We start from the raw sequence: 12,617 nt of genomic DNA on the forward strand, positions 1-12,617 counted from the left end.
CCGATCAGTGTGTACAATAGCGAACACAAGGGTATCGTCACCACCGTCGCGACCAAATGATGAGCACTGAGCACCAAGTTCACCTACTAAGACCACCGACTAAGTAAGGCACAGTCATCAAGAAAATGTGTGTGCGCGTTCATGTGCCGCTGACCTTAAATACTTGTGTGTGTGTGCGTCTGTGTGTGCGCGCGTGCGCGCGTGTGCGTGTGTGCGTGTGTGCGTGTGTGTGTGTGTGTGTGTGTGTGTATTTGGGATGACCGCCGTCACCGCCGTCACCTCTCAACAGAAAATAATTTGCCTATGCCTTTTATCTAAATTCTCTGTCACGTCTGTGTCGTGTGCTAAACAGCTTCGCTGGTAATCCACCTTCACAGCAGTGGAATGACGTGTGCTTTTTGGATTAGCGTAGCATTTACATTAGCAGAGCAATAGCACTTAAGCGGATTCCAGCTGGCGCAGCCGGTGAAGTCGGGGCAGCTGTCGCCTTCACCTCACTCGCGCATACTGTGTTTCGGAGAGCGGAGGCACATAGAGCAGCTGCACTGCGGCTTTGTCGGTGAATTCTGAGGTTGTCACCGAGATTAGTGACATAGCTTTGAAGGGAAATAGCATTCATGACATTGTCAGACCAGTTTTCTTTTCGGCTATCTGGCTATCACACCTAAAACATGGGAGCCAAAATGTGAGCCATTCCGTCAGTATGTGCCATTGCATATCTGACACTGGGCATGTGCTGCTCTTCAGTGAACCTCTTTGACGACAACTAGGATCGCTATGTATGTGCCACTGGGTATGCGCAGAATTAACGGCGGCGGCGCCAAAACACACAGCGTGTCTAGAGGGAAGCGTGAAAGAAGAGCCTGGCATGCCTCATACATGACGCGTTTCGGCTATTCGCATAGTTGGATAGTAATCGTAGATGACCTCTGCCCGAAATTTTTAAAAGAAATTGTTCTCAGTGATAACGACCAAATGTTCACGTCCGCACGACCACGAGAAATTATCACACTGCTTTTGATTACGCAAGCGATAAAGGTGTCGCGTGTCCATTCATCGATGTGTGTGCAGGTATCATCTCCATCATTCACATCGAAAACTAGCCGTTCAGAGGCATATCACTAAGCGTTTAGCGCCTGCAACATGACAAACAAAAGCAGACCCTGTAGAGAAAATCATATTAAGGAGGAGAGGGAGCGCGAGAGAGATATAAGCCAGGCAGGGATGTTAATCTCTCAAGAGTCCAGTTGGGTAACACTACGATGGGGAAGGGGAAGGGGGAGAGATAAAAAGGAGAGAGAGGGTATAGAGTGTGTGGGGGCGGGGGGGTGCAGTAGCATGTATTTTGACATCTGCGTCACCACTTACCTGGCGTTTCGATCACTGATGAGAACATCGTTGTGCTCCCAGTAAATCGCCGGCTTGGGGTGCCCTTTCGCTTGACAGATGAGCGAAATTTCATCGCCAATGACCACTACCTTTTGCTCGGGATAAAATACTGTGATCACTGGGGGATCTGAAAGAACAGCACTTTCTTTTATTCCGACTGCTGTGCCTTTGGTCAAAAGTATGGCATCATGATTCAGCAGAGTGCGTAATCTGTAGAGTTTTAATTGCAAGGTTGTATTAATTTTCTTCGATTTCACAACACGGAAAAGCTTTATCGCTCGCATAGCATCACCTGGACTGCACAAAAAAAAAACTGAAAAACTACAAACACTAGCTCAGCTCTCCAAATCATCAAGAAAACATGAAGCACATTCGCAATCAGTTTTCCTAGTTTCAAACATACAGCAGATAATTATGTTGTCCACAGTGGCCAGCCCGCAAAGATAACATAGAAGAGAGATAGCAGAAGACCTCAAAGAAACGCGCCGCACCACAGAGTTGGAGCAGCTGCTGAGCCGTCTCACATTACACCCCGCATACGAGAGGGCTGAGGAACGAGAGCTGAGACGCGCACCTTGAGCCGAAGAGAGCCGAAGCGATGCACACGAGACGAACGGACGCTTTGTGTGGTGCACGAGTGCGGTGGACCAAGGAAGTGACTGCTGTCAACCCAGTCGCCCTGACAGCGAACAAGCAAACTTGTTCCAATCCCACTAGTCAACGGAAAACTTGTCATAGGGAAACTGGTCCAGATGCCATCGATCGAGAAATCTGGTTTGGTGCCTTCTCTAGAAAGGAATTCTCAGGGTGGTAGCCTTTTCGTCGCTTGCATTTCATTTCACCGCGACCTTGTGAACGAAACCGCTTAGCGTAGAGGGGTATTGAGAGTGGGTAAGGGGATCTCTTGTTGACAATGCGAGCTACTTCCTTCCTTCTTTGTTGTTTTCTACTCTTGTCTATGCAGGAAGGGTGGGGCACATAGAAAGCTAGGCGCGCGCAGCCACACATTGTGGAGGGACGACAGCTGATGCACGGGAGATGCTTTTTTTTAAATAATGCTGCATTATTATATCATTTGCCTCTTTTGACTTCTGCAGTCCGTGTTCCTTTTTCCTATACTACACCAGTACGCCTGACGTGAATGGTTCCTGCCAAGAGGAGCGAAGTGACTTGGCGCGCAATACGAGCAAGAGGTGAGGTAAACGCCGTTTTAGTGGCCTCAGGCAAATGAATAATGACACATTCTTGCTGCGAATTCGTTTTACTGTAAAATAACCAGCTGCGCGTTATACTGAAGTTCATGATCATGGCTACGCGGAACATACAATGAGTCGGCCCATGTGTGCACCCGCTGTGATGTGTGACAGGCCAACAAAATTGCTTGTTGAACTTCATGAACCCAGTTCTTAACTCAATCTTTCTGTGTGACGAAGAGTCCGTCGGTACGAAAAATCCTCGTACGACATGTTGGCCTTCCTGACAAGGTTACCTACGACAAAAGGGAAGGGAGAAAAAAGAGCAAAGGACAGGTAGGTTAGCCAGTGTAAGTACCGGCTGTCTAGCCTCTGCTGGGAAAAGGGGTAAAGGGAATAAAAGGTGACAACGAGTTGAATAGAATTATGGGGTTATATGTGCCGAAGCCACGATTTGATTATGAGGCCCGCCATAGTGGCAGACTCCGGATTAATTTTGACTACCAGGGGATCCTTAACGTGCCCCCAATGCATGAGACACGGATACTTTTCCATTTCACCCCCATTGAAATGCGACTGCCGCGGCCAGGATTCGATCCCGCTATCTCGTGCTTAGCAGCGCGACACCATAGCCACTAAGCCACCGCGGCGGGTGACAACGAGTTGGTCTTTGACGAGTGGCTTTGTGACGGGTGGTCCTAAATCCATCCTTACAAGTATATAGTTAATAAAATAGATACATCGAAAAATATGACTGCAATTATCTCACCGGACAACAATTATGTACATGCATTATTCAATCAACTTATGTCATGGTGGGAAATAAACAGCTTGTAAAACTATGCCATCTGCTCCCAATCTCCTGTTACTATACTACAACTACGGTATCTAGAAGGGGGCAGTGTGTCAGGTGGCGTATGTGCACCGTGCGAGGGAGAAGGCTGACGAACAATGAAGTTTCTCGGTGTTTCTAGGGGCACCGAAGCACGCTGGTGTACAAGCACAAGCCGCGGTCCGGCCCTTGCCAGTGTAGCGCTAGCGAGGTCTGCCAGGCAAGCGTAGGCTTGTTGACCGTGCTTCTTTGCATGGCGATCACTTGGAAGCTGGGAAGCGTTGCACTTGTGCCACTGTGATTATTTTGAGGTGCGTAGTGCATGATATTGTGCTGTTCCTGTGTTATGTATCAGATGATGCGGCGTGCACTCAGTGCGTCGAAAGCGGGAACGTGTTTTGTATAATTTGGCGGCAAAATTTCTTGCCAACGTGCTTGTGGCCTCGCAGTTACCAGAGAAGCAGCTGAATGCAATGTAGACGGCTTGTTCACGCAACAATTTGACAGGGGAGGCCTATTGTGCCCTGGAGCTCATTAAAGTGCTACAAGAGGCATTCAGATTTTTTTTTTCAACATAGATGCTTTATGCTTTCAGTAGCACGATTTTATAACACTCCGCCAAATGGGATACGAGCTCCATCGCAAAGCGCTTACTTCAAAAATTATCTAGTTTGTGGTGCTACCTAGGCTTCACTTTTCCACAATATATTTGAACAATGACAAGACTCTTCAAAGGGAGCGCCAGTAAAATTTGACATAAAGACGATTGAAGTAGAGCCTACGGTTAAGCTCGGTCTGATATGTGCATGCGGATTACTGTACTATGCAATAAAGTGTTTCCTCTCATCTTGTGGACCTGTACAAAAAAAGCAGTGATGGAAAATATTTAGTGTATGTTGAGGTTTGCCAAAGCACCCACATATGTTTCTTTTCTATTTTTTAACAAAGCTAAAGCTTTTTAAAGGGCATGTTGCTGGAGCATGCGGACGTGGAGAGTAAATTGATCGATGCGGTGATGATATTTCCCAGTTCACTGCACGCAGCCCCAGCATTGTTTTTGTCTGTTTGCGTTTACAATTTTCTCTGCAGCCAATGACTATATTTGCGGCAGATAAGCGAATTAAAAAAAGATGAGAGGCGGCGCTTTGGGTTGTTTTTATTGATGGCCTATGTTCACTTGCACTAATTCCAAGCCTTTTAGTAGAAATCAACTCGTCCTGAGTGGCTTTCAAATGCGAATTTCCTACTCTTTTTTTAAATCGCATGGCTAAACATCTGCTGTGCATTCCAGTGTCGCAAATAACGAATTTTTCCATTCTCTGCTTTCCAAAGAAGTGTCACCCTTTTTAATAATGCATCTATATATGAGTTGCAAACACTTCGTGATGTTTTTACCACACTTTACATAAAAAATTCACATGCGACACCAAGTGAACACGACGCACGTGCTAGCAGCTGAACACTGCCCCATTCAAAAGCTGTGAAAGCTGCGCACCAGGTGCAAGTAGCGCCATCTACAACTTTCATCGCTCCTGTGTGCGCCCTGCCGGCTCCCGCCCATCACACTGCCCCCTTTTAGCCACCATACTACAACGGTGAAACCATGCAACAGAGCAACAACAATTAAAAAAGAAAGAATGTGGCGAAACAAGTGCCCGTTTTCATAAGCCTCCTTCATAGCTTGTATTACCATATTTATTAGACTTGTCCTTCACCCACTCTAAGCTTGTAGAATATTTGCATGCAAGCCCTCCTTCACCCCTTCCCCGGCTGTAAATCGAAAGAACAAAAAACTTTTCGGCTCCCTTGCGGTAGCGGTAACATTCTCAGCTCATTCTATTAACATTTTAGTGTTATTATGTGGCCGGAGCCCATGCATCCACACAAGCGTGTCATTAGAATGGCCGACTAGGCGAGCGTTCGTCAAGCATTACATCTAACAGGTGACTGCAAACTGGAGTTGGCGAAGCGTGGCCTTTGCCATGCACTAATAGTCTTATGACGGCGACCACTTTCCTCAGGCACTGTTAAGGCCTAGACTGATGTTGAACTCACGCCGATTGTCTTTGGCTCAAGTTTGGTGCATTTGCCAGCATCGCACCAACTGCCGATATCTGCATAGGCACAATTAATACAGAGTGATTGATGTATTGCTATCATTCTCGGAATACGCTTTGCGTTTAAGAGAGAACGGCCCTGGGGCACAATTCACAAATATTTCATTAGCAAGGACTGATTGTTATTGATTGTCATTTGCATCGCTAATAACATGCATGTCGGTCGAGTGGCACCTCCTCTCACATGCCACTGTGACGCACGGACTACGTTGTTGATGTGGGCCCTGTTTTGAACGGTCGCTTACAGAGAAAAAGCAATCACTGCATTCCCAATTCATTATGTCCTTTTTTAATGTCGCAGCACCATATTTTTGATGTCATGTGTCTTGAAGACGTAACCTCCTTTAGTAACTTCAGAAATGTATAGACTACGTTATTCTCCCCCGAGACTATAGTGCCCAAATTATGAAGTTGTCAGACACAAGCTAAAACTCAGCCGAAACGAAACTGAACGAAAGCTACTGGAATGGCTGATAAATACTTGGCCTTGATGTGATATAATGTGAATAGAGCACACGAACAAAGAGTTCGATTAGGCCAGAGGTCAAAACTAAATACAACAAAATAAAGGCTATACAGTGAACAGAGCATATAGTAAAAAAAATATGGGTCCGGAAGAAACTTATCACGAGAAATGTGGTAAATGAAACACAGATCGTCACTGTCATCCAATCGCAATAGTTGTGCTCCTATGAGAGGTCCGCATAGCGCAAAAAAATTGCGTGGTAAGAACTTATTTGCAGTTAAGTGACACATAAGCTGCATTTTACGATGTTAGTAGTGCCATATGTTTCTGTGAAAAAGTGCTAACCCAAAACGTCGAGGTTCCTCACTGCCTGGCTGGATCCGGCATGATTCTGAACAGCGCACACGTAGCGGCCACTGTCAGTCACGTTGGCGCTGTAGATGTACAGGGCACCAGGCAAGATTTCGAACGCTGAAAAAGAAAGCAGTGCCAAATAAAAAGCAGGTCTATAGGTCTATAGTCTTGTCCTTCGAGCAGCTTGCACTAGCACATTCCTCCTGGCTTCGTGTCGACTCGACGGGCATGCAATTTATTTTTTCGGCCTTCAGAGTGTTTCGGTAAGGCTCGATAACTCTTGTTAAAGTATTTTCCTTTAACTTTCAGTGGCGCACAATATCAATTGCATGGTATGCTACCAGGAAGTAGTGAAGTGCTAAAGATGCTTCACAGTCTGCGGCAACTAAATGCAAACAGGTTGAAAGTGTCCTGTTACCAAATTTCAGCACGTCGTCCTTTTTTTTTTTTTGCTGTAAGTGCTAAGAGCAGTCGCGGTATTTTCCGACAAAATCACAGCTCAATGTTAGTACTGTCCTGGTGAAAAGAGATGTAGGTGAGAACTGGAGAAGAGGCATGAGGGTTCCACTTATGCACTCTAGTAACGTCTGCAGGTACTTGAGCCTGCAAATGGCAGGCAAATGGCAGGCAAAGGGCGCCATGTTCAAACGACGTGCTCGTATTTAGTCGAGCGATATTAAACGGACAGGAAGAAGATGCGCTCGCATCACATGCATCCTTCAGATGCCTCCATATTTTGCTTTAACGAGGCCATGACGTGCTTGCCATCGAAGTTGCAGGTGGCTATGAAGCCCTTCTCCTCCTGCTCCTCCTCCCTGTCTGTCTGTCTGGGTGTGTGTGTGTATGTGTGTGAGCATGTGTGTGAAATATGCTGGCAAGAGGAGAAAAGACGGATATAAATTGTACTTGAAATATTCATTCAAAGGAGCTATTTAACAACAACAAGAAAGATAGACAGGAGTTTAAATAAATCTTTTGTTTTCAACAACCATGGAGCGGTATTTGGCACACCTCTAAGGAAACACCAGAGGCATTTGATAAGGCCATTAGAGGACTGCCCAGTGACGTACCCTGATGTCCATCGACTCTGGGACGTCTTGCGCTCTGTGACTTCATAACGAGCCAGCCGAGCCATGCGGTAGCAATTTTTCTATTAAAAGAAACAGAAATTGTGCAGTGGCCTGTTTTTGCATGAGAAATACGCCTGACGTATAGCTATTCTAAGGAAAAACTTGTGCCAATGCGTCAGCACGTTCGTATCGCGACAGCCATTAGACTGCACATGGATATCACACAGCCCTGCGTGTCCCACTGTTCACCCGCTGCCACGTTCTTCGATTTGGCCACGCAGAAACGATTTGATTTGACCCGACACACACCTTGGTCATCGTCTTCCAGCTTCTGGTCACCCTTGTGCCACGTGACCTGGGGCTCGGGGTCGCCAGTGTTGTTGCACCACAAAATGGCCGGCTGGCCAGCCACAACAACGACAGCGTCCGCGCTCTTCACTACCGACGGGGCGCCTGTGTAGGAGAAAACAAAGGCCTCGTATTCAGGATATCGTGAAAAAAGACACAGCTCTGGACGAATTTGTGCTGTTTGCTAAGCATCAGCTGCGAAAACCTATAACACTGGTTCCCGGATGGCTAATGAATGCTGCTGTTGTTGACGACGACGACGCCAGTGTAGGCACTGCATTCTCACAGACACACCCACTTACGAAGCTAGCTTCCGCCGAAGGCAGCAGGCAAGTTGGCAAGCTAGTTAGCCGTAGCAATTGCCTTTTCGTTCGTCTTCCCTCCCTCTTTCGCGTCCCTCAGTGTAGGGTAGCCAACCACACGCACCTCTGGCTAACATCCCTGCTTTCTCTCTTTTCTCCTCCTCCTCTCGCGGAGAGGGCAGTGTGTTTATGTCGTAATACAACAGCGGGTTAATAACGAATAAGATCGCATCACAGACTCTAAAACGAAAAAAAAATATGAAATTCTACAAGTTCCTCGTACTGCGGTAATCAATGTTATTTGAAGCATGATCTCAAACTGCGCCCTGCGCGAAGGCCAATTGACTCGTATACAAACTAGATCTGTGGTGAAACCGGGGGTGCTATATAGAAAGGCCCAAGTTTGGTGAAACTCGGGGTCTTGCAAGTACCGGCCACACCCACAGATAATCATTGGACAAAGAACACGAGCATGTGGCGCTCTATTTGACGCACCAGATCACCATCAGTTTTCTGTTGCTCGAAACGTGCTACGTAAAAGTGTTTTTCCTAGCGTGAAAGAAGCCCGCGAATGCACGCCAAGTGCCTCGAGCGGCCAGTCACGTGGCACTGCAATATGTGGAACGATAGAGGGAAGACGTGTACGATAGTTGGCTGCAAAAATAGTTACTGGCATATTAATGAATGGAAGGAATCATTGTAAACAAGTACGCGAATCGCGGCTACATAAGGACTGCGCCTGTGTAGCCGGCCACCCTTCGCGACGCATGGCTGTCCTCGGAGATAAAAAAGCATGACTCACATACACCAGCATTGTATCGCTAAGCGCTAAATAAAGGACTTCAACCCCGGAACTTCGGCAAGAGTCAGTGTAACTCATTACACGGTGACAAAAGAAGCAGTGCCGCTTCCTGGGATATAAAGCTTTTCACACGCTATCTACACACATCCACCCGAACTCACACGCAAGCTTACGCCCACTCAATCGACAGCGTATCAAGCATAACAACTTGCGCACTCTTGAATTAATGCGCCGAAGGATAGGCGGCGGACTGCGCCGACAATACAGGAATGTTTGAAGCTGAGCTTTTCCTGACGGTATACATAGAGTAAGTGAGTGACTAGCGATAATACATATTTGCTAGAAGATATTAGTATTAAAATACGTTTGCAACCAAACGTAAGTGCATTACGTACGTAAAGAAATGGCGTTATCCTCAGTGTGCATGCGCCGAACGTTATTGAGGTTCCGTGGTTTGCGTGTGCTGTGATAATGCACGTTATTACGCGAGTTTGAGGTTCGTAATGCCTGCGGACGCTAAGAAATAATGTTGTCGACTATGGCGGCCCCCGTGGTTCCTGATTCACCAAAAATTCTCGTGATGGCTACACTCTCACTATCTTTCATCTCCAGCAACTATTCAAATCAGCTTTCGCTTTCTCTAAACTTACCTGAAACGCTACTTATGAGCGCATAGCACGTCCAATTTCTGAGATCGTTTGGCGAATGCGGCGTCCGTGAGCCTGACGAGACGCGTCCGCACAGCAAGAACATAATAATTATTATTATAGATTGTGTCGGATTGGATACGTTTGTCACGAGGCACCAGACGGCGCTCTGTCTTTTAACTCTTCCTTACGTTTGCGTTTCTGTACGTTAAACTAAAAGTATTAAAGGGACGCACATCACAACGTCCCGCAAAGGTGCTTGCGTTTAATGTACGTAAGGCGACAAACGCAATTCTAGAACTATTACAAAGTATACAGAACCTCTACGTTCCAAGCCTTGTGCGCAGCAATAACACCTCTATGGCAACTGAGCACACCTGCGAGAGATTAAGCAGAAAAAATACAACGGATAGTGACAGCACTGAGCAACTTTACTTAGTCAGAAACATGACCAGCCGCTGCTTCACAGTGTTTGACAGTTAACGAATGAGGAGCAGAACACACTGATCCTGATTTAATTAATAAGCGGAAAGTTTGGACAGCTTGGAATGCACTTCTAGACGTGCTTTTAGTACACGCTGCGTATATGCTGCTCGCGCCGTTTCGACAAGGCGTAATGAGTCCTCTGAAGCTGTGGCCAAAGTTTCATGTCGTCCACCTAGTCACCGCCTACGGTATCCGCCGAAACATAAGTCTGCTGAACCGCACCGGCGTCATGTACATCCACTGTAAACGCGGAGGCAACGGAAGCAGCTGAGGCAAGCAATCACCACGTGATCAAACATGGTGGCGCCCACGGTATCGCCATATAAAGGGTCTATCGACGATCGGTCCACTTTCTAGCTCAGAATTTGTGTTCTTACTTGTATATAAAGGCACGGTCCAGAGGGCGCATATCGCATGCACGTGCAAAAGGCAGCAACCGGACACTCGACGCCAGTGCTTTGGGCTGTTGCGTTCCATGAGGATATATTGGGTGCCAGCTCGCGCAATACATTCGCCGATTGAGGGCTACGAGTTGGATGCTCCGGAATAGGGCAAACATCAGCTGCGGTGATCCAAAGCAATGATAATGACACGCAAGCACTAGATTACAAACTGGCACAAAAAAGTAAGTAATTAAATAAATAAAACTAAAAACAGGCTTACTGAGTACAGTGAGCGTCACGGACAAGGTGTCGGAGCCTGCCTCATTCGTCGCCGTGCAGCTGTAGTTGCCGGCGTGCTCTTTCCCAACCTGGGCAATCCTCAAGATGCCGTGTTGGTGGCCGGAGGAGGCCACCGAATCCACGAACGGAGGACCCGACCAAGAGACTCGGGGCCGAGGGAAGCCGTCCGCGATGCACTCAAGCAGCGCTGGTCTCCCGGCCACCACCTCGACCAAGCCGTCGCTGCTGTCCCCGCGAATGCGTATCCTGGGTGGCACTGGGCCGATGTTTAACACACAAGTGCCAGGATCATCCAACAATACAATTCCAAATCTTTGGCTCTTCGCGGTTCAACGTCAATGATCCGAGAGGCGCTTTGCCTATGCATGAATACCACGATGGGCCGGCTGTGAGCATTGGAGTATCATGGAACAGAATTGAGCGAGAGGTATCTTTACATTACACTGCCTGAGTGCGTTGAATATTATATCAAATTTCAAAAAAGGGGCAGTTTTACGTGCCAAAACCCACGATCTGATTATGAGGCACACCGTAGTCCGAGACACGGAATTAATTTTTACCGCTTAGTTGTTCTTTAAAATGCACCTAAATATAAGCCAGCGAGCGTTTTTGCACTTCGGCCCCTGATCAAACCCTCGACCTCCTGCTCAACTGCGCAAGGCCATAGCCACTAAGCTAGCGCAATGGGTCCAGTGCATCAGCCCCTTACCAAGTATGGTGAGTGAAATTTCCCGCGTCGCCACTCCCGCATCATTGACCGCTGTGCAGGCGTAAATGCCGGTGTCTTCTTCTCGAGTCGCGTCCAGCGTCAGAGATTCGCTTGCGTTGAAAGCCTCCAAGGGATGTCCGTCCTTGGTCCAGGACAACACGGGAGCCGGTGTTCCCACGGCAGGGCATTCAAGGGTGGCCATTTCACCCAGGACCGTGGACAGGCGAACTGAAGTCTGGCTGCCGGAGATCTGCGGCGCCTCTGCATGAAGGAACACATGAAATACATGCGTGCTGGTTAGATGGATGTCTGTTTTCTCGGCGTGATTAAATGTTTGCCAAAGAACGCAAGTTTATCCTGCAAAATGGACAACGATGTACAGTTCAATTTTGAATGCACCGACAACTTGTTGCAATGAATAATTACCTGCCTTTTCTTTATTTAGGCGAGAAGAATAAGGAGAACCGAGGCCCTCTCGATGGTTTTGTTAGTGACAACCACATGAAGCCAAGAAACAATAAATTCACGAAAACACAGGGAAACTGAACTCTTCATTAAAATTAAAATGTATAAAAAAGTAAGGACAGGGAAAATCGAACTCGACGAAAACGTAACTTCCTGTAAATGGTAGCGGAACCTACATCCTCCGCATTTATGCATCCGATGCCCTTCCACCGAGCTACTGTGGCGCCATTTCCTGTGGCGGCATAGTATAAGAAAATATACTGTGGCTCGTATATTTTTTTGTGGATCGAAATCAATCTTGAAACAGCTATGTGAGTCTGCAAACCTCCGACCTCAGCTGCCGTCTCTGCCGACCTCAGGTGGTGGTGGTAGTAACAGCTTTATTGAGATTCTGCTCAGTTATAATATGGCAGGCCCGAGTCCTAGGATGGTCCACCACGAGGAGCGACTCTTTCGGCCCAGGCAACGAGGGCTTTTTGTAGTTTTTGATCCGGCGTTCTGAGCAGCTCCTTTCACGTCTGTTGTGAGGGAGCTGGCAGGAGCGACCTGGGAGGGGGTAAGCACTCGCACCCCCAAAGAATGTGATTTTGGGTTGCCGACCTCAGCTAACGTAAGTACGCTGTAAACCGATCCCTAGACTGTAGCAAAAGTTTGAAGGTTTACTGCAAACTGACCGCAGCCGTAATGTCTGCACTGAATATTAATCACACACTGTTGTTGTTATCCACGGACTAATGCTTCGTGTGGATCACGC

At 47.3% G+C, this 12,617-nt stretch overlaps 1 protein-coding gene across 1 annotated transcript in view; it reads right to left on the reverse strand.

The window, feature by feature from the left end:
* The window catches only part of LOC142568337 (hemicentin-2-like), a gene marked incomplete at its 3' end in the record, with an annotated part of 187,227 nt that overhangs the window by 56,073 nt on the left and 118,537 nt on the right, over window positions 1-12,617 (reverse strand). The window contains exons 25-29 of the mRNA XM_075678343.1: window positions 11,399-11,659; window positions 10,670-10,945; window positions 7,731-7,874; window positions 6,343-6,468; window positions 1,369-1,516 (exon numbers count right to left, since the gene is read on the reverse strand). Coding sequence (XP_075534458.1) covers window positions 1,369-1,516; window positions 6,343-6,468; window positions 7,731-7,874; window positions 10,670-10,945; window positions 11,399-11,659 — 955 coding nt within the window. The remainder of the gene's footprint in view (window positions 1-1,368; window positions 1,517-6,342; window positions 6,469-7,730; window positions 7,875-10,669; window positions 10,946-11,398; window positions 11,660-12,617) is intronic.

This window comes from Dermacentor variabilis, unplaced genomic scaffold (genome assembly GCF_050947875.1).
Source record: "Dermacentor variabilis isolate Ectoservices unplaced genomic scaffold, ASM5094787v1 scaffold_18, whole genome shotgun sequence".
In the NCBI taxonomy this organism is placed as follows: domain Eukaryota; kingdom Metazoa; phylum Arthropoda; class Arachnida; order Ixodida; family Ixodidae; genus Dermacentor; species Dermacentor variabilis.